This window comes from Hippoglossus stenolepis, chromosome 7, assembly GCF_022539355.2.
Source record: "Hippoglossus stenolepis isolate QCI-W04-F060 chromosome 7, HSTE1.2, whole genome shotgun sequence".
Classification (NCBI taxonomy): Eukaryota; Metazoa; Chordata; class Actinopteri; order Pleuronectiformes; family Pleuronectidae; genus Hippoglossus; species Hippoglossus stenolepis.
In genome coordinates, this window is record NC_061489.1 from 12687497 (window position 1) to 12713967 (window position 26471).

Below are 26471 nucleotides of genomic sequence, written 5' to 3' on the forward strand. Positions count from 1 at the left end.
CTGACCAGGCGACTGGCGAGTTGAGCGAGGCCCAACATGCATTTTAATATTTTTGAAGGCCTAATATTGTTTAATATGGGAAACCTGTCAGTTTGGCAAGAATGAAGTGACTGCCAATGAACAGACAGAGTCCGACAACAACTAGAATGACACGCAGAGTATATGCCTCAGACAATCCAATCAAGCTCGACCAAACCTCATACACACAGATAGTGATTCCCTAAATGTGCATGATTTTTTTCATTAGGATCCATGAATTATTTCAAGGGAAAACAGTGAAAATGTTGGAAAACGTCCTCTCTTGCAATGTTAAAGAAAGTGGAAAAAGGAATCCCTGCTCTGCCCCCTGATCCAGATCCAAACCAAAATTTAAATAATAATAAAATTTGGTGAAATGATGCAGTATGGGTCAGGGAAGAACCTGTTGAATGTTGGTGTGGATCCGGGATTTATTTTTAAATCTCTTATCATTTTAAAATGTGGTGTTTGATATTTTCACCTTTTGCCCAGGAAATAATTCATGGGTCTTGATGAAACATTTAGGGAACCGATATCTAAATGTGCAATTTGGTGCAGTTCGACTCATTTTAAGAGGAATATTGGGCCTTTGTGGAGGGATGCACTTCACTGAATGCCATTCTAGTTGAAAGTGGAGTGCCTGTGTAGCCTGATGTGTATTTGGCAAGGTCATGTGGACTCAACACCTGGAGTAAAGAGCAAACACTCCAATGCAAGAGTCAAAATCCTTATCTTGTTTCTTTACTCTGCATTTCCCCTGTGATGTTTGAGTAATTCAGCCGGCTGTACGCAGACACAATTTAAGGTCTCAACCTTACTATGTAAAGTTCCTTGAGATAATGTATGTTGTGATTAGGTGCTATACAAATCAAAATGAACTGAAATAGATGCCTGCTAATTTTTTTATTTTCCATCTTTTCAGAGAATATGTCAACATATTTTCATTTCAGTATTGAATGTCCTTAAACTGAACACAGACACAGTGAATTCATTCAATTTGTATAAATAGACATGACATGCATTTAGTCACATTCAACCAGTACAGATGAATGCAGTCAATTCATATGTATGCAGTCACTCAGTGACCAGAAGTAATAAATACACACTGAAACCTTGACAACTTTCATTCTGGACATTTACGATATGTAAAAGGTTTCAATAAGGGTTTGTAACTGCAGTTTCATCTTTTATCCACAACAGGGCTACTTAAAACATGGCAACTGTGATAAATTAAAGAATAATGAAAGACCACCTACCCAAAATAAGTTAACAAAAACTAACTTAAAAAAAAAAAAAAAATCATACACACATTTTCTTTGAGTGTGTCGGACTCAATACCAAACCGCGAGGTGAACAAGAGGATGCATCTGCAGCCTCTCTTGACACACCTTAACAAAAAGGAAATAAATGTCACGTTTTTCATTAGGATAAAATACTTCTCGTTTAAGTAAACACACCTGCTCTAGATCATGCACAACAATTGTATAAATTCCTGAAATCACGGAGTCTGGTCAGAATATCTGACACTCTGAGGTAGTGGTGACGACTGTTGGAGGGCCTGTCTGGTGGTGTGTCAGCTTAGCGACACGTGCACCTGGTGGCAACCATGTCTTCAAGCTCCTTGTAGACGTAGGATCCGTCCTCCTCAAACATCATGACACTCAGCGGGCTGTAGCGGGAGGGAATACACGAGGGCCGGGGCACAGAGGGGTCTAGCTCCTCATAGATGATGGTTTGCACCATGGTATGGATTGGTGAGCCGTAAATGAAGCCCATGTTCCTCGGGCAGACGCCTCTGCAGTATCTGGGGTTGTACTTTGGAGGAAAAACAATCCAGCTGTCCAGTTTGAGTTGGCTGAATCGCACCCTAAAGTCATACAAGGCACAGTGACTTGTTGGGAATACAGAGCTCGGGAGCAGCTCAGGCAGGGTTTTATCACCTTCTTTGCTCTTCAGGCATTGTCTCTTCCATCTCCTTTTACGCCCAAACCGTTGTTCTGAGTTGAGCACCATCTGCTTATGAAACGCGTTCGCTGCAGTGCTTGGCTTTACACCCGCTTTGGCATCGACCAGTGACTTCTGTTGCTTGGTTTTGCTGGCGTCATTGAGATAAAGAAGCAGAGGAGGGGGCCTCAGGGTGAACTCCAGTGGACCTTTACTCCCATTGCCCCTGATTCTTTGTTCCTCTGGACAGGTAACCTTGATGAGCAGGTGTATGTTCTTCTTCTGAAAATTTAAGAGAGGCTGGACAAATGAGGTGATGTCAACCTCCACCCAGTCCTTCCTGCTCCTCCTGTCAGCGTCGGTTGTGAAGTTGACAGGATGGTGGATCACGGGACACAGCAGACAATGGTTTGAATGCTCCTGCTCCTTGACACTCAGGTAGCAAACAGAGTTGATGGGTGCTAGGCCGTCATGGTCAAAATTGTACAGCAGAGCCGACTTGAGAAGCTGTTCTTTTGTTCTTACTTGATCAAGACTGTAGGAAAGATCCTGCATACAACTCTCTGGAGGGGAACAAAAAATTACATATTACTATTGTGCAGTATGCCACTCGTAGTATGAGACTATAGGGTTGCAGTTGAATAGTATTATTTCTTTAACATTTAAAGCATGTGCACGGTAGTTTCACCAGATAAATGTAGAAACAGCAGAGTGGCTGTTTTATGCTCGTGACATGATCCAAGGAAGTCCTACAAACGATTGGCTAAACTCCAAAACCATAAATATGTGTTTGTTGGTTGGTTCGTAGTAAGCAAGATTACACAAAAACAACTGGATGGATTACCATGAAACTTGTTAGAAGGGTGCAGTATGGGTCAGGGAAGAACAAACTAAATGTTGGTGGGGATCCATATCGGGAGGTGGATCCAGAATAATGTTTTAACCAACATACACATTTGCTAATTTTGGGAATATTGTACGACAAACTAGGCCGCACCTAATAGCCTCATTATGCAAAGCACAACCACAAGTCCTATGCCAAAATAATTATACTTCTGTGGTTTACTCCCAGTCAGTCAAATTTGTGGAAATTACACCATATACACAATTTTATCATTTTCTATGAGCACAATATAAATTCTAAATGATTACGTAAGTAAGGGCTGGACAATAAAACAATACAAATGATCACAATATGATTTTCATGAATAACAATATATCAAATGTCCAATACATGTCCATATATTGCTAATTTCATTGTGCACAGTGAGGACTTATCACACAAAGTAGATCTATTTCAGATTTGTTTATCAAGCGTTTGTCATTCTCTGCGCATAATGAAGAGTTTAAAACTACATCATTAAGAAGCAAGAATCAGTCTTTAAACTTAAAATATTAATGTGACATTTACTGTGATAATTATCAATATCAACTGATACAAACATTTTTATCTTGATACCATTTTTGGCCATGTCAGCCAAGCGTAATTCAAACCCAGGGCCCCAAATCCAAGTGAAATCATTAGTTGTCAGGACCGTGATATTAAATGGTGAATTTCCCTATGAAATATACATTGAGCTGTATCAACACAGCCATTCCAAGCACAATGAATCTGAGGCTTTTTAGGGAAACGCAGGTCTGGAGCCCCTGGAGCAGTTTCCAACTCGTCCTCTGGCCACTACAACTTTTTTTCCTTTCATTTTCTAGATATCACATCATTTTATTGAGGAGTGCTAATTCTAATTAGTCGCCAGTCCACCGTGCTATCCATTGCCCTGTGTGTTTGACTTCCTCACCTTTATTACTTCGTGCGAGACATTCATCTCGGGGCTTGATCAGTCGCACCGTGTTGTAGGTTGTGCTCCCGTCCAGACTCCTCTGCACCCGGGAGGACGGCTTGTAAACCTCGGTCAGATACCTCATGTACCGGTGCTCGGGCCTCGTCTTCTTCCTGAGGCCCCGGCTCCAGATGGGCCCCCCGTGCTCTGACAGGGCTCTGAGCAGCGGGGAGAAGATGCTGCTGTACGGGAAGCTCAGCTCGCCCGGGCTGCGCAGTGCAGCACCGGGGGCCGCCACAGAGGACCCGAGCAGCGGGCAGCTGGAGGTGAGGAGCAGCAGGGGGACAACCGTGCGGAGAGAGAAAAGGGCGGCCGACATCAGCATCGGTTTCGCCATCATAAACAAGGAAACCTGCGAAGAACCCGAGAGCGTCCCTCCGCCGACAGCTCGAGGTCAACAACACCGAGCACGTGGCGCCGCTGGTCCACACGCGCAGGTGTGGGCAATCAGGTCAAAATATGAAAATACATTTCCTGCTTCATCACAACGACCCAGATTCAACGAGTAAAGTCACCATTTCACTGAGAGCTACGTCAACTAGCGCAGGTTTTCTTTACAGTATAAAATCATCTTTTAACCTGCTGAAACAATGGTATTATCCAACCCTTATCCATCCTTATAGCAACTGTTATATAACTTCAGTGAAATTAAGCATGGGTATAATCTAGGAAGATTATAATATATTTCCTGCTGTAGTCACAATAAGAACGCAACAAAGAGGGAAATTAAAGTAAACACTTGACCAAAGCGCAGATTCTCCACAGAAGAAAACACTTTTAACATTTTAATTAACAGTATTATGCACATTAACTTCAAAATAAAAGACTTACTGGCCACACACTATTGGATACAGGAATAGGTAATGTAGGAAAATAGTAATGAGGCTCTTTTTGAGTAACTAAACCCTGCTCAATGTTAGGTCAGGTTAATTAGGTTATGCTAATTTGACATTTAAAGTTAACAGGGTCTAACTAGCTAGCGTTTCATTAGAGCTGTACTTTAGCAAAAACTGCCAGCTTAATACATAGTACATAATTTGTTCTACTGTAATGATTCCCACCAGTTGAAGAGTATTGTTTCATTTTAAACAGGTTTTAAATGTTGTAATTCAATAGGGAATAATTTGTCATGTTCACTCTGTGAGAAAATGAGACAACAACGCTGTTGTAACGCTACTAGCCTCTAGGGGGCAGAAAGAACACGCTACATTATGCATCACCTATTGATTTATAATTCCCACCTCTGGACGTGGTGTGTGGTACAAAATGCTGCGAATATATTAAATACTCAAAGTTGAAATTTGATTGTACACTGGATGTCCTTATCTTTCGCAGGAGGCACAGTACTGTACTGCGGTGTTTTGCAACGCACTGTTGCAGTTTCTAGTTTGGCTGTTTGCTTCAAAATTATATAGTTTTACATAAAATTGTTGCCAAAATAACTTACTTAGAGCAAATTGTTCTTAAAAACTAATATACATATTTACATGTGAGGTAAGCCTGATATAATGCACCCTGAACATAAAGTTGTTTTATGTACATTTGCAACATTGCGGTATCCAATTAAAATTCATATTCATTCATATTATAAATTTACATCAATTTCCAGTAGAAGTTTCTTGTTTTGTATGTATTTCTATTTAATAAATAAGCTACATTTAAAGCCCATGTTCCACATCATCTCTCCTAAACATTGCCCTCTACTGGGCTTAAATGTAAACTGCAACTAAAAGGACAATAATGGCTTGTCGATCAGCTAACTTCATCTAAAATATGAAATGATTTTTTTTAAAAGTGCTTTCACAGAATGAATAAATAACCCAATAGAGATCTGCTCAGTGATAGTCAATACTGTGTGTGTTTAAGAGACCATGAGGTGGACTTTAGATTTAAGTTGTGGCTGTATCTCAGTTCCTCACCATGTACATTACCAAATGTGTACTAATCTCTTTGTTGTTCGGTTTCACAGCAGCTTTTAGTGAACTAGAAATGGGTGCATCTTGGGATTTTGCAAAAACAGGAAATGATGTAAGATCTGGACGACACCACACTATTGTTGGAGAGACTTTGATGTTTGGAACATTTACAGAATAGATAAAGGAAACACTCCTGAGGTAGACTTCCTTTCATAATCATCTGCGTCAGCATCACCTCATTTGTCAAGTTTATGGGGTGGGATAAAAACACAGTTCAGTCTACTACAGTACGAGTAGAGCCGGCCTTTGTTCTTGCAAGCAGTTTCTTTTCCAGAAAACGAGACAAAGCACATTGTTCTGGTTCTGTTTTGCTTTTGGCTTCATTGTATGAGCTTCAACTCCTTTCATGTCATCAGTGGTTGTTTTGCTCTGGGTCAGATGATAGCACTGACACTACATGTTTTTGAAAAAGCTTCAGCTTTTCACCATTTGATTAAGTTTCATTAAACCATGGTTGTTTAGTGTTAATGTCACAGAATGCTGTGCTCATCAATCGCTATGTTTAGGTGTTTTTATTTTATTTTTAATTGGTCAAAAAATGACAAACTGTGTTTTTGAGTTATCTGAACAACTCTGGAGACATGATCCTACACTTCGATAGTTTTAAATTTTTCGCAGATCAAATACTTTTTGTCCAACATGAACTTTGCAAAGTGCATATGAACAAATGATCAGAATGTGGTTTCAGGGCCAAGACTGATAATGCCCATTACTGGTCTTTTTTGCCACAACAATCCAGAGAAGGGGCCCCATGTTGACCCAGAAAAGGAATCTCGTCTATTACAACCTCATGTTCACAAAGAAATTGATTAATGAGACATTCCACCACCCTGACTACTTCCCTGCAACTGGCCCCACATGCCTTGTTGCTTTTACTGAAGTAGAAAAGTGTTTTTTTTATAAAATTCTACCACTATTTCTCTACATCAGTATCAAGTGTTATCTCAAGACAGTTTTCTGTAAAGAACTTTAACTGATTTTATTTTGATGATCGGAATATCATTAATGTATGACCTGTTGTGCACTGTGCTGACAGCAACTGTTACCCAAGTGAAGTCTGTTCTAATATTTCCTTAAACTGAGTTTATGAATCAAGAATTGAAGGATTTAATACACCTTGGGTAATGAGCATATGTACAGGGTCACTATCACAGATTGTGCTATTAAAATAAGTTAAATTGGTGAAAAATCATTGTTAATTCACTTAAAGAAAAAAGATTATAAATACAATTCATAAATAGTAGTGATATACTGTAAAGGAAAGAGAGCTTGTGATGAATACTGAGAGACTACACATTTGAAAATAAACTAACTGATCCAAACCATATGCTTAACAATGCTTTAGGTTGTTTTATATTTACAGAATATACAAATTGACATAGTATTGTCTTTTTCAATCTTGATATTGTTCATCTTACTGATGGATGTGATCCATGTCTTTGTCACCAGTCGTGAGCAAACTTTGCTGTAGTCTTGTGTTTCCTCCCTATGTGAGGCTGGAACAGTTTACTTATAGTGTTGAGGCCTTTGGGGTGCTCTCTGTAGTCGTCTTCCTCTGTCCTCTCCCTGTACTTAGCCGGCTGCAGTCCTCCCAGAAGTGCTCTGACCTCAGCTGACACGTCTTCACCCAGGTAGGTAAAGGCCTTCTTACCGGCATTATCTCTCTCATTAACACTGGCTCCATACCGCTGCACAAGCAGAACCATCACCTGAGTGTGGCCGTGCATGGCTGCGATGTGTAATGGAGTGTATCCTCCGTGCGATTTGCTGTTGACGTTGATGTAAGTGCCTCTCTTTCTGGAGATCTTCATGAGCTTGTGTATCATCTCGCTGTTGCCATCCTTGGCGGCCCAGTGTAGCGCTGTGAAACCTGACATGAAGTCTTTTTTCTGTGCTAACCGTGTGTCCTTCAGCAGCAGAGCATGGATCTGCCCCCACAGTCCAGCAGCACACTTCACCAACCACTCATGAGCTAATGGCTCCAAAGGCACAGACTCAGTGTCCTTAGCATCTTCTGGTGGTCTTGTGGTCTTGTGTTGGGGCCTCACCTGGGGAAACCCTGGAGGCTGCATGTCCTCTGTTTGTCTGGTTTTCGGGACTTGATGTCCCCTCACTGCATCCTTCTTGCATGCTGGAAAGTTAGAATGTAGAGTTACTGATGGTGGAGAAGCCTCTGTTACCGAAGTGATTGTCTTGCCTGGAGATTCATGCCCATGCACTTGGTAATGTGATCCATGTATTGCTGGTGCAGGATCTCTCTGAGGGGATTTCACTGCTATCACAGCAAATACAGCTCCAGATTTCCTTGCTTTAACCTCATGATTTCCGGAGATATTTAAAACTTTGACAGTGGTTGCTTCCACGCTGCTTACACTCCTGGATAACGGTATTCTCTGCCGCACACTCCCTGCAGGCACATGAATGCCATCACCACCATAATGATAATTGCAATACGTGTTAAGTGGGCTGTCTATGTTGTTGTTTTCAATGTCGGAATAAATCATCCTGGCTGCTTCGGCTCGGCGAGGAGACGTGTAGCCGGAGAAACTGAGGTCCAGAGGTGTTTCGGGCGGTGCATCGTGCTCTCTGACAAAGTCCTGGTACCTTTTCTTCACGACCACAAACTTTACCTCGCCGATCTGTCTGACCACAGCGACGCTGTTCACCAGCCTCTTGAAAAGGTCTCTATTGTGCAGCTTTTCCGCGGGATCGCTGCAGTTGATTTGGCTCCTGAAGTTGTTCACCAGCTCCGAGTTCTGCACCTTCCCTCCGTGTTCCAGTAAAAAGGACAGGACGGACTCCTGGGTCAGAGCCATTTTGTCCAGGGGAAGAAGAAAATATGACAAGCTGCGGCAGACAGCTCAAATGAAGCCCGAGGGATAATCTCCTCTCTATCCGCTCCCCCCTCCTCCTCCGTCTCCTCTGTCCTCCACCAACCTGCTGCAGCTTCCGGCGCCTCCACATTCTCACCCGGTTTTCATTACGACCCTCAAACACTTCAAAAGCTACTTTGCCATGAGAGTCGCGTTGCTAGGAGACAGCCTTCGTAAAAAGTTCCTTTGAGGGACCTTGAACTGTCTTGAAATGTAACTTTTCTGTGTCGCTGTTGTTGCAGGATTGTCCGACTTCTCCCATTGTGCGTTCATGTGGCGTCAGAATAATCGGAAAATGAACTTCCCTTCTGGGAAGATTCTCGGAACAACTCGGGAAAGTCGGCGAAAATGTTTGGTACACGAGTTGCTGACATCAGCGCTTATAAATCAATCATCGCCCCCAATTTCACAGAATTTTTGCACGAGTTAAAAGACTATTTCAAGACCCTTGCGTTTATTAAATCGAATAAAGTAATAAAACTGGGAATATTTGATCATCTATTTAAGGATGACTAATGTGAGGATTATTATGATTCCTTTTTTGAAACCTATTTTATTTTTGATCTATCTTCTATCCGTCTATTCTCATTGTAATGCTTTCTGTAATTTATATATTTTGATTTTAAATTTGCATCTACCAAGATGTAAAGAGCACGTGTCTGCTATTTTGTAAATTCCTTTCCCCTTGAATACAAGGAAACCCCCCTCTAATTGTGACTAAAGACACAGTCACTTCTGTTTATATGTTATTTTTTTTACATAGTTGTGTTTCTCTATTATTTTTAAGGTCATGACCTTCTTTGTAAAGTGCCTTGAGATAATGTATATTATGATTTGGCGCTATACAAACAAAATGTATTTGAATTGAAATAGTTGTTAACTTTACTGCTGTAACACGGTACATCTCCCCACATTGGGACCAATAAGAGATCCTCTTGCAGGGGCCTGTTCCAGACTCTCAGCTAAAGACCAAGAAGGACAGAGCTTTGGAAACAAAAGTTCAGAGGCTCTGGAACACCCATGAAATACAGCAGGACGGTAGCTTCCTTTAAAACATACTTTTATATTGCGTTCCTTCGTTTTACCTAATTCTATTAGTTGTTATTATTGTAATGGGTATTATAAATGCTAGTGTTTTATCCTTTTATTAATAATTTAATGACTGGGTTGGATTGTTTTTATATCATCTGTATGTCTTTTATTTGTTAAGCACTTTAAGTGTTATATATTATTATTATTCTATTGTTTCCGTGATAGCTGTACGTTTCCATGGCAACACTTGGCCGTGTCTACCAGAGCAGGTTATCTGAATATTTAGTGAGTTAATCAAATCTTACACCGAGTTCAGAAAACAAACAAACAAACACACACACAGTGAGGAGTCTGTTCGGAGATGTTGCAACATCGCCCCCTAGCACCGAGGGGGTGTTGCCTCCGAGTGGCCATATTGAGAGGAGTGTGTGATGTGGAGAGCAGTTCTGCTTGAAGAAATCCTCCCTGCACACGGCCACTTGTGACGATGGCGGCCAGTGAGATGGATGCTTTCGCGGTAAGTGCGATGATTCACGATCCGGTGTTGTTCGTGTCGGGGTGGCTGTCAAACCCCGCCGGCCTGGAGGATGCAGGCGTATGTATAGAGTCTAGCTTAAGGTGGTGATGAGGAGAGATGTGTCGGGAGGGATGCAGCGGGATCACTGCGGTGGTGGTGGCGAGGAGGAGGAAGAGGAGGAAGAGGAGGCTCGTTATGTCTAATGAATGAGATGGAGGCTGAGGAGGGTTCAGCACGAGCGATGCGTCGTGCGACCATTTTGATGGAAGTGTTGCTGTGCAGCGTGAGGCAGCACAAAGCCTGAGCTTCGGCACTCCGCTGTCAGCGTGTGACAGGTGTGTGTGCTGAACACTGCACAGGACGGCGCCAAGGGCCACTCGTGTGCGTGTGTGTGTGAGAGCAGGGACAGCAGGAAGCAAGAGGGCGAGTTAAGAGGATAAACATAAGTAGCAGTCAGGTGAGGGCTATTCCAGCTCCTCGAGACTCAGCGGTGCATTGCTCAGCGACTATCTCACCGTGTATCAGCCAGACATGCAATTCGTGCCAACGTGCTCATTAGGAATGCTGTCATATCTGACGTGTGTGTTAGCCTTGTGTTTACAGGCTGAGCTGCAAATGATGGGAGAGTTTGCTGAAGTAGGTTAAGGGGGGGGTGATGAGGGTACCAGCCAGCAGCTTGGATATCCTCCCACCCTGAGAAATAACATCACATAAAGAGCTCTTTGTGTGTTTGTGTGTGTGTGTTTGTGTTGTGCTGAACGCATCCTAGTCCTCATGTTGAGCCTTTTGCAAGATGCCAGCATCCCAGGGTGTTTTTGGTATGTGAGGGATGAACCCCCCCAGGCTTGTACAAGCAGGGCAAAACACATTAGATGTAATTAGCGTTAAATATAGACAAAATTATTTAGTGTCAGCATTATATTTAAGTTCCCCATCCAGAAATACGCATGTTAAAATTAAAGTGTCAGGTTGCACAGGGAAACTTTGCATGAGTGTGAAAACAGGCTTTTAGTATGAAGCTTTGCACGATAAAGGGCAAACACCAAAGTGAGTTGCAATGAGAAAAAAACATTTTTAAGTGGATGGGGACTTTAATGAACCTGGAGAGTTGTCATTGTCACTCAAGTAGTGCTAAATCACTAGAAAAATACAATGCACGCAAAGTATTTTGATCTCTAACCGTTTGAATAAAATCATATCTGTTATAATTTCTGTGTTTTTAAAGTTACTAAAACATTAAATTGTTCTCTTAAACTGAAGCCTGTTAATATAGTTTATTAGATATAGATAATCCAGATGATTATTAGGATTTTATTTCTTGCGCATTTTAAGGAATCCTTACAAGACAAATTTGGTTTGTGATATTCGGACAGAAATGTTTAATAGGACGGACAATTCAGTGTGACTTCATTTGAAAAGAATGCTTTTAAGCCTGATAGTATAATGTGGGTACGAGATCCAGCAGAAGGATTTTATTAACCTTCCCATTTTATTGCTTTGCTTTGTCGTTGTTTCCTGAGATACTTCTGGTTTGAGGCTTAAATAATGAAATATTGATGATAATGTATTCTTTGTCCTGCCTGTTTCCAAATACCTCAGAGTGAAGAAAAGCGAAACCTGGAGCTCAGAGGCCATGTGGGCTTTGACCGTCTTCCAGATCAGCTGGTCAGCAGATCAGTCGCTCAGGGGTTTTGCTTCAACATCCTCTGTGTAGGTACGTTGAAGAGTCGAGGGACTTTCGTGATCATTGCTCTGGACATGACATGCATTCATTGTGATTGCTGCACAAACGCATTGCATGCTCTTCTCTGTATCTTGGCGTGTCATTATTATCTTCTCCCTAGGCGAGACAGGGATAGGCAAGTCAACGCTGATGAACACTCTTTTCAATACGACATTCGAAAACGAGGAAGCCAGCCACTATGAGAGCGATGTGCATCTACGCCCACAGACGTACGATCTGCAGGAGAGCAATGTCAACCTCAAGCTGACCATCGTGCACACTGTCGGGTTTGGAGACCAGATCAACAAAGACGAAAGGTACTTATTCTTTTAGATGTTTGTTTATCAATTCGTTAGGGTGTCCATTCTGATAACTATGTGGATTTCTTCTCAGCTTCAGCTATTAATCATTTCTCCCTCTTGCTCTGGAAGTTCCGCCAACACCCTTACACAATATGGAATTGAGAGATAGATCTGCCCGGCTGTTGGCATGTGAATTTGGAGGCGAAGAAAAGGAATAAGGGAATGACTGGTGGAACGAATTCAATCTCAATAGACATTTGAGTGCTCCAACAGCAGCATAAAAGGCTGTAGGATTCTTGGCTGTGGGATTTTAGTGTGTGAATTTGTAACCAGGATACTACACGTCTTTTTGACAACAAAACCCAATTCAAAGTTTAATGTTCATAAAAGTTAGCACAAAATAACAATGCTTATTTATTTTTTTTGCAGCTATAAACCGATTCTTGAGTATATTGACACCCAGTTTGAAAAGTATCTTGAGGAAGAGCTGAAAATCAAGCGTTCCCTCTTCAACTACCACGACACAAGAATCCACATCTGCCTGTATTTCATCGCTCCCAACGGCCACTCCCTGAAGTCTCTGGATCTCGTCACAATGAAGAAACTGGACAGCAAGGTAACCATGCACAGAGTCCTGCACTGTGTGCTTTCAAGAGTTCATTTGACTCATTTTCTAGTCTGTCACTATAATATTATGTTTCTCCATGCAGGTGAACATCATCCCTGTCATTGCAAAGGCAGACACAGTTTCCAAGAGTGAACTGGATAAATTAAAGATCAAGATCATGAGCGAGCTGGTCAGCAACGGAGTTCAGATTTATCAGTTCCCCACAGAGGATGAGGCCGTTGCAGAGATCAACTCCTCCATGAATGTAAGTCCTAGAAATAAAACCACATATACAATGCAAAACATAGTATATGTTATATATATATGTTGTACGTGATTGTTGTTATAACAGTAGGAATATTCAGTTTTTGGTCGGTCACATAAGGAGACAGATTACAAGTTAATGTTTATTCTCACTTTCCCCCACCACTGTTCTCTCTTTTAGCCTGTACCTATCTTTACCGCCGCCATAGAGGTTATGTTTTCATCTGCGTTTGTTTGTTATTTAGAAGGATTAAGCAAAAACTACTGCACGGATTACAACAAAAAGGTGGGAGAAAAGGTGCGGCATGGGTCAGGAAAGAACCCATTACATTTTGGTGCAGATCCGTGCAGGGCGGATTTCTCAGAGAATTATTATTGGATCTTGGTGAGAAAAATCTGAGAGTGTCTTCAATGTGGTGCAGATCCAAATAAAAATCTGGATCTAGTGAATTTAAATGTGCTTTCACAAGTGGACTGCTGGGCCTTGGCAGAGGAATCACTCTGCTTCTGAATCACTGCCCACATATCTGGATCAGTGTTTTTTCAGCATTCTACATAGAGAAATATGATAATATAGTGGTAGTAATTCTAGTAGAACTCAGCTGACCCCTCCACAAAATGTTATGGAAATCATTAAGTAGTTTTTGATAACCCTGCAAACTAACAAACGGGCGCAGACGAAAACATAACTCCATGGCGCGGGTTATATTGTGTCAGTCAGATTATCATGAATATCATTTAATGATTGTTACAGCAAAGTTGGAGATTGCGTAGCACAATAAAAGTCAAACTTTGAATCCATACATGTTGTAATAAAAAAAATTTGATCTTGCATATGAAAGAAGATCTATAATTTTAACCACACTGTATTATTGCTTTATGTTTCAGACACATCTTCCCTTCGCTATGGTTGGAAGTGTAGAAGACGTTAAAGTAGGAAATAAGATGGTGAAAGCGAGACTGTACCCCTGGGGAATAGTACAGGGTGAGTCCACTGATTTGATTTGACAAGCATCATTAAATTCTCTCAGACAGTAGAGCTAATTAGTCCGACGCCTGCTGCTGAACTATTATTAGTTTTCCAGATAAGATGTAATATAATTATATCATTATATATATAATTATCCTGATTCTCTTTCTTACAAGCGCAGTAAACTCAGAGTTGACAATTAAGATTTTCAGTAAAAGCAAAAAGGTTAAATAACCAAGCCTTTTCTCTTCTTTTCCAGTGGAGAATGAAAACCACTGTGACTTTGTGAAGCTGAGGGAGATGCTGCTGCGTGTGAACATGGAGGATCTCCGTGATCAAACGCACGCTCGGCACTATGAACTCTACCGTCGCTGCAAGCTGGAAGAGATGGGCTTCAAGGACACAGGCCCTGACAGCCAGTCCTTCAGGTGAATTCAGGCATAATGCTGTTGAAATGCATTTGGGCGATTTACCTCAGTGGAGAGGCCACAACCGCTGATAAATTAATATTTTTTAACAGCACATTGAAATCCATGTTTATGTAACTTGGTGAAATGTAAATGAATTAATTCAGATTAGATTCCTGTAGGGTAACTTAGGTCACTGTATCACATTCATGTCCTGATTGACCATATCTGTGTTCTGTGTCCACAGACAAATTAAGACAAAGAATGTACCTTTCTTTTAAGTTGGAAATAGAGATGAAATAGTGGGGAAATTTTGGATCACAATTGACCCAAATGATCAGTATTGTTCAAAAAGTACTGATACACAAACTATAGTAATTTTACCAAGATTTATATCTTATTTATTATCAACAAAATTCATGATAATATTTTAATTATTCATTGGAGCGGAGGAGACAACATTGACCCCAAACATCAGAGACAGGACAAAATATCAGCCTTTGTTAAACGCATGCAATTTTGAGACAGTGGATGATGCTGGATACACCCGGAGCACTAGCAGCTCTGCTGGTGTTACAGCCGTCTAGTCTACTACTACTTACTAGTCCTGTTCATAAATGGCTTCAGATTGAATTGAACGTTTCCATCCTTTCGATCATCAGCCTTCAGGAGACATACGAAGCCAAGAGGAAGGAGTTCATTGTGGAGCTGCAGCGCAAAGAGGAAGAAATGAGGCAGATGTTTGTCAGCAAAGTGAAGGAGACAGAAGCGGAGCTGAAAGAAAAGGAAAAAGAGGTGAGGACTGACATCATGAAATAAAATTGATGAAAACACACCACCACTGGTTTGCCTCACATTGTGCACTGTCCCATCATTATCGTCATCATCTCTAGCTTCATGAGAGGTTCGAGCAGCTCAAGCGGATGCACCAGGATGAAAAGAAGAATCTGGAAGAGAAAAGACGGGAACTGGAGGAAGAGATGAACGCCTTCAACAGAAGAAAGGTTGCAGCTGAGACGCTGATGGGACAGGCACTGCAGGGCTGCTCACAACAGCCTTTCAAGAAGGACAAGGACAAGAAGAAGTAAGTCTGCTTTTCTGTATGTGTTTGAGTTGCATTGCTGCTCAACTGGTTTCTTTGTGGATTTAAAAGCAAATAATACTGCAAACAAAGTTAATCACAATGATCTCTCAAGCAGGTCAAGGATAACCTGTTATTTGTCACACAAACATTATATTCATATATTCTTTAAGTCAGTCTGGACAGAGGAGGGAGGTGTACATTGTGATCAATGAGAAATTGTTATCTTCCCAGGAGCCATGTTGGCTCAGAAACTGATACAGGCACAGATTCAGACTGACACTGTGTGCCCAGACACAGTAAGAAGGCTCACAGCTTGCATGACACTGCCTGATGCTTGTGTCTCTGCAGGCTGACCTGGCAGACTGTATCTCAGGCAGGGGCACTTCTGTTTACGTTTAACTGGTCACACTAATGCTCAGGCAGATCGTGCTCAGACACCCCACATAGAATCATAGTCATTTCTGCAGGTGGAGACATTAACTATCAGGATTAATTTAGTTATATAGACCCAAATATACACAAACACAGAAGCCTGGTTAAGTTTTCACTGGCTTCAAGAGCCTTTACACAGTAAGTGAAAATATGAATGTAGCCAGTGTAATGGCACACTGAGCTCAAGATGTAATTTCAACTCTGTATCTATATCTACTTCTCAAATGCTGCAGCCAGTGATCCATTGGCTACAATATACAAGCTAGTTTTAGACCCAGAAGTTAATTGTTACGGTAGAGAATAGATTTGTATTGGATAATGCAAGTGTCAAAAACTTTTAAACCCACTGCTGCCTTATTTCATTCTGAATGTGCATGGATATTTAGATATAAGGTCTTTTAAACAATTAATCAGTGTTAGAAGAATACACTGAAATTCTCTGTAACATGTTTTTAATATGGAGCTGAAAACATTTATGTATAGGGGTTGAAAGTACTGGGGAACACATTTGCGTACGTTGCAAGTTTAAGAGAAGTCTTTGCTCAGTTTACAATGATTGATTGATTGTCTTTCACATCTTCATACCTTTTGTCCACACTTAATGATTATAAACTGGATTATATGTGTTTGTTTTAATAAAACAAAGATGTGTTGCGTTTTCCAACATGCAACTTAAACAGGAAGCTAAAATCTCCATGAATGTTGAAGTTGCCCCTCACACTTAATACAACAGAAATGTCTAGTTGGACCTCTCAACCTCTCCAGATGACATTTTTTGACAGAAAATGGATGCTTAAAGAAGTTACAACACTGTTACATTCCTGTCTTTCATTTTTTCTATTGATTTCTACCATACTTCAAATCCTGCATTTTTTTTCTTTATTCCATATGTTGTCTTATTTCTTTTCCCCTTTCAGTTGAATTATGGATCAAACATCCAGGAATGTGTCCACCGTCAGCATGGGAAAAACAGGCTGTTATAACTTACTGACACTGTATGTGTGGACTCAATGACACAGTGACGGTGCACGTATGTGAGCCTGAATAATGGGGTGGCTCTAAGCCACTGTGTACTTTTGGATCAAAAAGGTAGCTTTGCTCAGTGTGTTTAATTTGTTCCTGGTGCTGACTCTGCGGGACACATGATAACAAATCTGTGGACTGTTTTCATAAGATGAAGCGTGTGATTTTTCATTTTCTGTCCATGAATGTGTCCAAATTCTGAAGTCCATATTTCTCAGACACTGAAAGCACTTCATAGATTCAGGAGACTGAGTCAGAATCTCTTTTTGTAATAGATAATGTTTGATAGTGGATATAAAAATACTGATGGTTGATCTTTTTTAATTGTTGGTAGTTAGATTATTTGAGGTCAGATAATTCTGTAGTTAGATGATTAGGTAAGATAATTGAATCATCTAACCACCACTCATTGCATTGTTATAAAACTGAGAAAATAATTGAATTTTTGTACAGTGAGTCTGGAAACCAGCAAATATTTTGCCTTCATTACAATAAAAAATTATGATTGAAAACACAAATAGAGGATCGGTTTATCTCTATGTCAGCAGAACCCAAACCCCTTTAGTTCTTTCAGTCCTCCCTTCCCATCACATCAGTCATTTGTATGATTCATATTGTACCTACTGTCATCTCCCAAACATGGTTTATGATCCTTTTGGTTTATTAACAGTGTTTCTGTCTGAGTCGTTTAATTCTAGCTTCAGTTTTGCTTTTGACTTCAGTCGGTGGTAATAAACAGGATAAATAACAAAATGCTGATTTAACTTTATCATTTGCACTAAATCTCAGTTGTAAATACATTGTGCTGTTAATTAATCTATAGACTTGCTTGTTCATTAAAATGTTTTTTCTTTCCTTTCCATAGCTTCTTTAGTCTTCCATCTGCCTGCTCCTTAACCTCAGGAAGGAATTTGAATTAGAAGATTTTCTACCACAGCAAAATGATCACAGACTAACAATGAAGTGTATTATTTTCACAATGTGAAATAACAAGTTTTATAGAAATGCACTTAACATCCCTGGAGGTGAGTCAGTCTGCAGTCTTCCCTGTCTACTAAACTCTCCTTGAAACTTTTAAGCAGTGCTCTGTAGCATGGTCTCCGCATGGCTCTTAACCTTCATTCCCATGATGATTAAAACGTCGTCATAGCCAAACTTTCCGTTTTTGTACTAAATGTGCTACCTTCTCTAATCTGCCATGTTTTGCTTGTAGTTTTTGACTGAGGACAGTTTACACTGTGAAGTATAAAGTATACTATAAAGTGACGTAGAATTGCTGTTAAAGGTTGTACAGATTGAGCATTATATTATGATTTACATGCACTTTAAATCAATCATAGTACAAATATATTTACTCATTATAAAAGGTACATTATCATGTTTACATGTCAAACCCTTATTTTGTGTCTGAAAGATGTAGCTGGGAGTATTTCTTAGTTTCAGACTTGTATGTAATGCTGTTACATTAAATAAGCCTAGATGTAGACCAATTCAGGATTAAACCTGTGTCAGTAAATCTGTATGGTGGGTGTGAGTGGGCCCATGACAAGATTTGTATATCCTTGGTTAATAAAGAGTTACTTTATTGAAAATGTGTGTTGTTTTCTCTATAACCGCTCCCATAGACAGAGAAGAAAACATGTTGTTGTTGCTGTGGTCTCAGCACTTTCCAGATTGTTCCAGAAACCTGCCAGTGGATGTCCCTTTTAAAAAGAAGAGGCGGCTTTGCGTGTTAATGCTTGCTCAATATACACAGTCAGTGAATTTCATTTAGAAGAAATCCTAAAGTTTTACATAAAAATGACACATTTGCAGTTTTTCCTGATTTGTTGTAAAGTGCATCTTTTCATAGCCTTTATTTTATCGATTGCTAGAGTAAGAAGCTCGATAGTGTTTAAATCGTATCTATATTGTCACTTTATGGAAGTACAAGTAAACCTCGCTTCATTAATTTATCATTTTATTTCATGATTAATCAAAAAACAACATAGTCCCGCCTCCCTAACAGTGATTGGTCCTCCTGTTTGTGAAGGGCGGGCTTTAATCGAGAATGCCTGTAAATGTAGCCAATTGTCATTCAGCAGCATGAGCGTCATTGGTGGTGTGACCAATGACGGCTCACAATGTTCGGACATGGGCATGGTTTTATGGCAACGTTTGTACGTCAGCTGCCCTTTTCCCCGTCGCCTCACGCCAAGGGTAGGGGGGTGTGCAGAGGCAGAAACAATCCTCCGCTTAAAACTTTCTTTAATCAAAGTTCATACCTACATTTTTGTGTGTTTTAAACTTATTTTTACTCGCTTGTTTGAAACGCGTGGAGGCTTTTTTTCCCCACCGTTGATTTTCCATAATATTTAAGGCAGCGTAACTCGAGACAAGGTAAGTTCACTATTCTTTCTTCTCTCTCCCGTTAACCAACAACATGTTTAACTTTTAATGACACCAGGCAAGTCTATGACCTCATGTCACGGTGTTGCGTGTGTGTGGGTCAGTAGCATGTCGCACACTAGCTTTACTCTCTGAACAGTGGAAACTGATCGCCAGCGTTAGCAGCTGTAGCTAACAGCTACGTCCTTTACGTTAAAATTAGTTTGACCTTTTTCCTCCGCCGTCATTGGGTGTAACGGTAAACAGACACCGTCCCTACAGTGTCGTGGGTTCGAGTTCCAGTCCCGGTTTCATAGTGTAACGGGTGTAAACTCCCTGGGGTTTGTTGTCAAGCGTTAGCTCTCCATTAGTGTGTGCGGCAGGGACATGTCCCGACATGACTCTGGTTACCCTGTTACGCTCACGACCTGAAGCCTAATGCGGTGACCCGGTGTCATAAAGCTGCTCAAACAGGACACGATCATTTGGCTTTATACCCCGACCTGAATATGTTCACACATTATAACAGATAGTGGTGATCTTTGTGGCCTCTGTTGTGTGTGCCCGTGTGTGTGTGTGTGTGTGTGTGTCGGTGTGTGTTTCCACAGCCGGTCTCGTCCAGTTCAATGGCAGCTGCTGTGAAAAAGCCTTGATCAGGATAACATGCACATTTGAAAGCAATGCATGTCTCAGCCACTCCTGCGCAATCAGATCTATTCTTATTACATTAAGTACAACCTACATTGATTTTAAATTCTAAACCATTTATATTAAAATACAATTGGATAATGTAACAGCCCTGTATTTGAACCTGAATATTTCCCCTCATTGGTCTGAGCTATAAATGATATTGGTAGAAGACTTATTGATACATGTATATTAAAGGTTAGATATTTACTCGGATTTAGTGATCTTGAAAGAACATGTCTGCTCTTGGATCACAGAGTTATCATTTAATTCACTGTGTTACAGGCATTTTGTATCTGTTTCTTGTATTTTTTCCCCTCTAGAGACCATATTACCCAATACAGTGTCTTGTTAAACTCCCCATAAGGTTTTTAAGTGAATAATCAACTTAAAGTTTAATCTTTAGTATATGTAGCTATAATCTATAATTGCTAAATATTACATACATTTTTATAGTCACACAATCAGCATGGTCACTTAACTAGTCCTGAGAAATCTGATAAAATATAGTACAAATTACCAGAAGAGTGCATACCTCTGCCAAGGCTCAACAGTCCCCTTATGAAACCACATTTAAATTGACTAGATATGGATTGTTATTTGGATGTGCACCAAATTGTACACACTCATAAATCAGTCCCCTAAACATGGCTGATTTAAAAAAAGAATAATAATCGAAATCCATGAATTATTCTCTGAGAAATCAATGAACATGTGAAAAAATTACCTCTCCAGCATTGTTGAATAAAGTTTAAAAAATCCTGGATGGGTTCTTCCCTGATCCATACATATAATAGCGACATGCTCGTGATTAAGTTTGATTTATTCAGTATTATTCAGCTCTACTTTCTTTTCTGCACAGATGATTGACACAGTAACAGGACCTGGAACACAACCCTTTGCCGTTCAGCTGAAGGCTCTAACAGATCTAGAGGGCCGATACCAACCAAAGCTGAGCGGCTTGAGGCTCATTGATTGCGCCCAGGACAACGGCCTCAGGATGACCGCCAGACTCCGGGAGCTGGAGGTGAAGGACCTGCTCTCTCTGACCAGGTTCTTTGGTTTCAGCTCAGATAGCTTCTCACTGGCCATCAGCATACTGGATCGATTCCTATCAGTAATGAAGGTTTGTACACAGAAAAGATCATTTTTATCATTTTGCTTGACTATATTTGTTTAAAAAAATGTCTCTACTCTTATTTTCTCTTCTGTGCTCTACAGATTCAGCCAAAACACCTGTCCTGTGTGGGCCTGTGCTGCTTCTATATTGCTGTGAAGTCCTCTGAAGAGGAAAAGAACCTGCCTCTGGCCAATGAACTGATCCGCATCAGTCAGAATCGCTTCACAGTGTCTGACATGATGAGGATGGAGAAGATCATCATGGAGAAGCTCTACTGGAAGGTGAAGGCCCCCACAGCGCTCCGCTTCCTCCGCCTCTTTCACAGCCACATCCAGGAGCAGCTCGACGCTGAGAGGTAAGGACGGATGGTCACATCAACCTGCAGGGCTGAACCGTGACTCAACAAGATTATGTTTACGCTACTAAAATGTGTCTTCTCATATTTGGCTTTGAAGTGAACACTAGCCAGAAATATTCTAAGGCTAACAGGCACAGTCCTACTTTAAATCATGAAGATTATTCAGATGTGATACATAAAAAAACAGTGTTGTACTTAATTTAAAATCAGTCTTATTGTCGTTTTTGATTTCACTAGAGCAGACATATCTAATCTAGTGGCCTCTGCCTCATATCATTTTAGATATAAGTTGGAGTCTTGACACTAACAGAATTTTCCCTTTTCCAGCAAGAAGATCCTGAGTCTTGAGAGACTGGAAGCTCAGCTAAAAGCTTGTCACTGCTCATTTGTCTTCTCTAAAATAAAGGTAGGCTAAAATAACCGGTCTCTCAACATTTTAAGATGGCCTGTTTGCAGTCTAATATTTTATTTATTATGTTCAAGGAATTAGTTCTATCCAGCAGCTTCACTTTGCTAGCAATTTGACACGATAAACAAAACCGCTAAAGTATAAAGTAGGTCATCTCAAACTGTTGTCAGATGGTGTCATGTTTTCTGGGCTGGTTTTCTCAGACAAACCTGGTGCCTGTGTTGACAGTTTTTGGTTTTTAAGAATGTCTTCTCTCTTTATCTGCAGCCATCTCTGCTTGCCATGGCTCTGCTGTGTTATGAGGCCCAGGAACAACACGACCCTGAGGACACTGACAAAATATCAGAGGCCCTGAAAGGTCTGCAGCAGCAGCTGAAAGTAAGCACCAACTATTTTCATAAACATGCCTCTATGTGCTGCACAAAACAACTTAGAAGTAATAGCGATACAGCTCAGATGTGCTGCCACAATTGAGTTTTTTTGTGTGTATTGCTTCTGTGCAGATCAGAGATGGGGACCTGGTTTGTGTGCGGGAGTTGGTTGGGAAATGTCTGGCTGAATACGCCACCACCAAGTGCTCCAAACCGACCACCCAGAGACTTCGCTGGACCATCTCGGGTAGAACTGCCCGTCAGCTGAAGCATAGCTACTACAAGATCGCTCATCTTCCCACCATACCCGAATCAGCTTATTAAAACCTGGGGGTACAGATGGGTGACCTTACATGGGGAGAAAATATACAACAAATTGTCTTGCTCAGATTGAATGTAACTTTGTGGTGTCTTGCTGTAAGGTCACCCATGTACTACACCTATTATTTTCCTTACAGATCTTCATCGCTGATGGTGGATTTCTTTAAGGAAAAGTTTTCCTCAAGTTTGTAATCATGCAGAAATGAAATGCACAATATTCATCTTCCCGTAGAACTTAGAGTAATGCCCTGTCAAAGGTTTTCCTAATGCAGGACATTAGTCTGAAGTATTACTTTCTTGATTTGAGTTTTCTTGCACACGTGTATAGTATGTTCTTGTTTTAATCCGTACCAAGATGTTTGGCCTTTCCTGGAACGGGTTGCTGGTTTTAAGCAATTAAGTATAGAACCACCTAGGTCCTCAGTCCACCATGTGGAAGAGGAGGGAGAAGGATTTTGCGAACAGCAAAAATGGAACCAAGAAATCGGGCCCAAAATCCTTAACTCCCACCCTAGGTTGCTGAACTGTCCTAAATGCACACTCCTACCCAAGGTGATTTTTTTGTTTTTTACGTTCACAGCGAAGGGAACTCTGGTTTTCTCCAGTGAATAGAGGCTAGTGACATTCCTGTCACAAACGGCTAAAAGTACTATTTGAGCCGTAATGTTAGCAGAGGTTGCAGATTAGTTGTTTTCACCAATTCTTAATTTGTGGACACAAACAAGTGTATTGATGATTTCAGTTGTCAATTATACAGAGAACACTAAAAAAATGGGTTGTTGCAGTGGAAATGTGGATTGGAATTCGTATTGACTTTTCTTTGCCAGTTTCCCTGTTTAGTATAAGTTTCTTTTAGTGAGAAATTAAATGTGTTCTCAAATTCAAAATTGCTTATTGAATACAACATCTGGTTAACCAATGTACTTGTACCTTTCAATAAAACTTTATTGAAAAGCTATTGCTGTTAGTCTCTTCATTGAAAGATTATCATTCTCAAAGGCTTTTTACAAACGGATCCAACATATCAATCAGCTGTTTTACCCCATACACATTGCAACTTGCCAAATTTGGCCCAAAAAAATCTGTTCTCCGTTGCGAAAGAGGCAGAAGAAACAAAGGAAAACTTGCTTTTTCAAACAATTCTGTCTTGTTGACAGCTCGATGTGAAAGTACTTCTGAAAGCAAAACTTCCGGCTTCATGTAGCAGACAGTCTGATGGATCCACTGTTCCACTGTCATAGATGTCCTGTAGTGTTTAAGTGTGAAATGTTTTTGACATCACAGTGAGGGTCACTTCTGTAAACTGGAAAAGTCAGGACCACCGCCAGCAAAATTCCCAGAGATCTCTGCACCGCTGAAGTCGAATCCAGGATTCTGGCAAAACGCAGAGTATAAGTATTAAATTACCAGGAAGCCTGTTTCCATTCAGTACCAGCATACATTTTTCATTCGTTTGACAAATTTAGGCTGAATATGTAATTGAATCTGAGAATTCATGGCCCATTTTTCTTAAACCTACTTCAAAATCAGTTTAATAAGTACAAATGGTTAAAAAAAAACGCCATTACTTTGTTCCTCTGGATACACAAATCACATCAGTGAAATAAACATTTTAGGAACTGTTAAATGTGGTGTTACCCCTCCTATCTCATTCCATATACACTGTAAACAATGGCTTTAGAAAGCATTAATACACCATTTACCAGAACTCAAAATGAGTTGTCAGACAAGAATAAGAACTACTTGTGTGTTACCAGATTGTGAAAACTGTTTGAATCATTAGACCACTTATTTCTTAAAAAGAACTGTAGACAATCTGGATTTTAATTCATTTATTAGCATCTTATTAACACAACTGCAGATTTAATGATCAAAACCCAAAGTGATATTTCACATCCTGGCAACCCTAAATATGTCTTTTGGTGACTTATATCCTATTTAAACCTTTGTAAATTTGTTGAAAAACCAATTTTTTTAACTTAAATGGGTGGCTTACAACAAAGTAGTACCAACCAGACTAACAAAGCAGTGGCAATATGGCATATGTAGAGTAAGACAGGTGTACAGTTGATAACTAAGAAAACGGACTTTGCACCAAACACCATGACCCTTCAAATAGCACGACATCAAACTAACCTCCCGCTGGAACCTCTCCAGTGTGAGCTTCCTCTGCATCTGGTCCTGGACCCAGGCGTTTGCACAGTACTCCCCCTCCAGCAGAGAGGACCAGCAGTTCCCCGCCTCTCTGTTGGTCTTCATCAGAATGATACGGATGAGAGACCTGTCCTCTGAAGATGGAAAACAGACAAAACATGAAAGAAGATAAACGTGTAGCTTTTCTCAATTGATGTCGGAGTACAGTTCTTAAAGGTATGCAACTCACCTAGTGTCCATGTTGCCTCATCAGACACAGTTATGTCAAACAACTTTCCCTGGGAGAGCAGGAAAAAGAGAGTGTGAGGTTAATGTACGTGTTCTCAGTCAAGCTTGATATAAAGTAGTGATTTCACTTTACAGTAGGACCCAATGTAAGAGGGATCACTATGAGTTGGGTTTAACTTAAGTCCAACTTTTACCATTACTTCCTTTACTCTTTTCCTTGCATGATACTAATCTGTCCCAGGTGGAATATGAAGAAAGGACTCATAACTGCTTGAGTTTTGCAAAGAATGGAGAAGAAACTGATTTTAAGTCTGCCCAACAGATCATTTTTGACATTCAGATTTGAATTCATCCATTCAGGGAATGAACAGGTATGATTCCAAACCAGGGCCTATTTTTTGTTCGATTAAATTCAGGAATTCTTTTGTATAAAAATCTTTCGCTTTCAGATTATATTTTGTCAGTTTCAAACTTTTGGCCAGGGTCTGGCTACACTTGTTTTTAAATTTGAAAACATTGTTGTATTTGTCAAAGATCCAAATCTGAACTTGCAGTTTCCAAATTTTGTCTTTGAATTATAATTCATTTATTCCAAATAACCAAACAATTGGCCCGATTTGACTCCATGCTCAATTGGACCAGCCAACATCAACAGCAATAGAGTGATGATGCAAGAAGCGTTTACAGTGAGTCAGCATGTACAGTACTATATCCTGGAACTAACTAACTTAAAAAGTATTAATATAAGTAATCTCACTCTAACTTTTCCTGATTTAACATGACATAATATCAGATACTGCTCAAATCAACAACAAAACAAGTACTTCCACTCTCAGAGTATAATTCTAAAACACCCACAGTTAGCTGACATGTTTAGATCAGGGCTTCTTCGTCATTTTAATCACAGTTATTTACTAAAAACCCGAAGGCAGAAAATGTAAACAACACCTGCTTAGTTTAGATCACACATCTTTTTACTACCTTGAATATTTCCTGTCCTTTCACTTGCAGCTCGATGTCTCTGGATCCCAGGCGGCACTTGACCTCCTTGGCCCTGGTCCCTTGCGGCACTTGGACCTCGATGAACACCTCCTCCATGGTCTGGTACCAGGAGCCCCAGTCGGTCTTGCAGGGGACGACGCCGCTCCTCTCGTCGAAGTGCACCGACATGCTGCGGCTCCACTCCGGCTGACAGGTCGGCTAACCGGTCGGTTAGCTCTGCCGGCTAGCAGAGAAGTTATGCTAACAGTTTGCTGCGCAGTCAGTCTTCGCCGCTGTTTACGCACTGACGACGGAACATGGGCGACATGAAGAATAGTTTGTTTCTGTTGGTTGAGTTGAACTGGAACCTGGAAAACATCAAGTCCAACTAATTAAAATGTAAAAGCTCAAAATATGATTCACTCATTTTGCCCCTCCAGCTCTCGAAACTTCTTCTTCTCTGCG

At 40.6% G+C, this 26471-nt stretch overlaps 5 protein-coding genes across 6 annotated transcripts; 2 read left to right on the forward strand and 3 right to left on the reverse strand.

Annotated features, from left to right (window-relative positions):
• Positions 1-902: 902 nt before the first annotated feature.
• On the reverse strand, positions 903-4309 carry gdf9 (growth differentiation factor 9). The gene is made up of 2 exons (XM_035160689.2): positions 3759-4309; positions 903-2525 (listed from the first exon to the last, which is right to left on the reverse strand). The coding sequence occupies exons 1-2, from the start codon at positions 4138-4140 to the stop codon at positions 1597-1599; spliced, it is 1311 nt and encodes a 436-aa protein (XP_035016580.1). The 5' UTR covers positions 4141-4309; the 3' UTR covers positions 903-1596.
• Positions 4310-6364: 2055 nt separating this feature from the next.
• Positions 6365-8981, reverse strand: sowahab (sosondowah ankyrin repeat domain family member Ab). The gene has a single exon (XM_035160685.2). The coding sequence runs from the start codon at positions 8590-8592 to the stop codon at positions 7219-7221; it is 1374 nt and encodes a 457-aa protein (XP_035016576.2). The 5' UTR covers positions 8593-8981; the 3' UTR covers positions 6365-7218.
• Positions 8982-10040: 1059 nt separating this feature from the next.
• On the forward strand, positions 10041-18602 carry LOC118111905 (septin-8-A). 2 transcript variants are annotated; one of them, XM_035160687.2, is made up of 10 exons: positions 10041-10198; positions 11798-11912; positions 12043-12238; positions 12653-12839; positions 12934-13095; positions 13983-14079; positions 14324-14492; positions 15134-15266; positions 15365-15555; positions 17876-18602. In XM_035160687.2, exons 1-10 carry the CDS (start codon positions 10169-10171, stop codon positions 17928-17930), a joined length of 1335 nt encoding a protein of 444 aa, XP_035016578.1. In that variant the 5' UTR covers positions 10041-10168; the 3' UTR covers positions 17931-18602. The 2 variants fall into 2 exon arrangements, with proteins under 2 accessions (XP_035016578.1, XP_035016579.1); XM_035160688.2 differs by lacking the exon at positions 17876-18602 and adding an exon at positions 16905-17528.
• A 566-nt stretch (positions 18603-19168) lies between these two features.
• ccng1 (cyclin G1) lies at positions 19169-23601 on the forward strand. The gene is made up of 6 exons (XM_035160691.2): positions 19169-19389; positions 20927-21190; positions 21286-21539; positions 21870-21948; positions 22219-22329; positions 22455-23601. Exons 2-6 carry the CDS (start codon positions 20927-20929, stop codon positions 22644-22646), a joined length of 900 nt encoding a protein of 299 aa, XP_035016582.1. The 5' UTR covers positions 19169-19389; the 3' UTR covers positions 22647-23601.
• On the reverse strand, positions 23565-26467 carry nudcd2 (NudC domain containing 2). The gene is made up of 4 exons (XM_035160692.2): positions 26007-26467; positions 25027-25075; positions 24780-24931; positions 23565-24017 (listed from the first exon to the last, which is right to left on the reverse strand). The coding sequence occupies exons 1-4, from the start codon at positions 26193-26195 to the stop codon at positions 23934-23936; spliced, it is 474 nt and encodes a 157-aa protein (XP_035016583.1). The 5' UTR covers positions 26196-26467; the 3' UTR covers positions 23565-23933.
• Positions 26468-26471: the final 4 nt, after the last annotated feature.

Bases quoted from the DNA above. Each gene is read 5' to 3' on its own strand.
- gdf9 (XM_035160689.2), bottom strand. From the start codon at position 4,140: ATGATGGCGAAACCGATGCTGATGTCGGCCGCCCTTTTCTCTCTCCGC. The intron at 2,526-3,758 runs GTGAGGAAGTCA...GTTCCCCTCCAG, and splicing joins TCTCGCACGAAGTAATAAAG to AGAGTTGTATGCAGGATCTT.
- sowahab (XM_035160685.2), bottom strand. From the start codon at position 8,592: ATGGCTCTGACCCAGGAGTCCGTCCTGTCCTTTTTACTGGAACACGGA.
- LOC118111905 (XM_035160687.2), top strand. From the start codon at position 10,169: ATGGCGGCCAGTGAGATGGATGCTTTCGCG. The intron at 12,239-12,652 runs GTACTTATTCTT...TTTTTTTTGCAG, and splicing joins CAGATCAACAAAGACGAAAG to CTATAAACCGATTCTTGAGT. The intron at 15,267-15,364 runs GTGAGGACTGAC...CATCATCTCTAG, and splicing joins TGAAAGAAAAGGAAAAAGAG to CTTCATGAGAGGTTCGAGCA.
- ccng1 (XM_035160691.2), top strand. From the start codon at position 20,927: ATGATTGACACAGTAACAGGACCTGGAACACAACCCTTTGCCGTTCAG. The intron at 21,540-21,869 runs GTAAGGACGGAT...TCCCTTTTCCAG, and splicing joins GAGCAGCTCGACGCTGAGAG to CAAGAAGATCCTGAGTCTTG. The intron at 21,949-22,218 runs GTAGGCTAAAAT...CTTTATCTGCAG, and splicing joins TTGTCTTCTCTAAAATAAAG to CCATCTCTGCTTGCCATGGC.
- nudcd2 (XM_035160692.2), bottom strand. From the start codon at position 26,195: ATGTCGGTGCACTTCGACGAGAGGAGCGGCGTCGTCCCCTGCAAGACC. The intron at 25,076-26,006 runs GTAGTAAAAAGA...CTGCTCTCCCAG, and splicing joins AAGGACAGGAAATATTCAAG to GGAAAGTTGTTTGACATAAC. The intron at 24,018-24,779 runs GTTAGTTTGATG...GCGTTTTGCCAG, and splicing joins TGGAGAGGTTCCAGCGGGAG to AATCCTGGATTCGACTTCAG.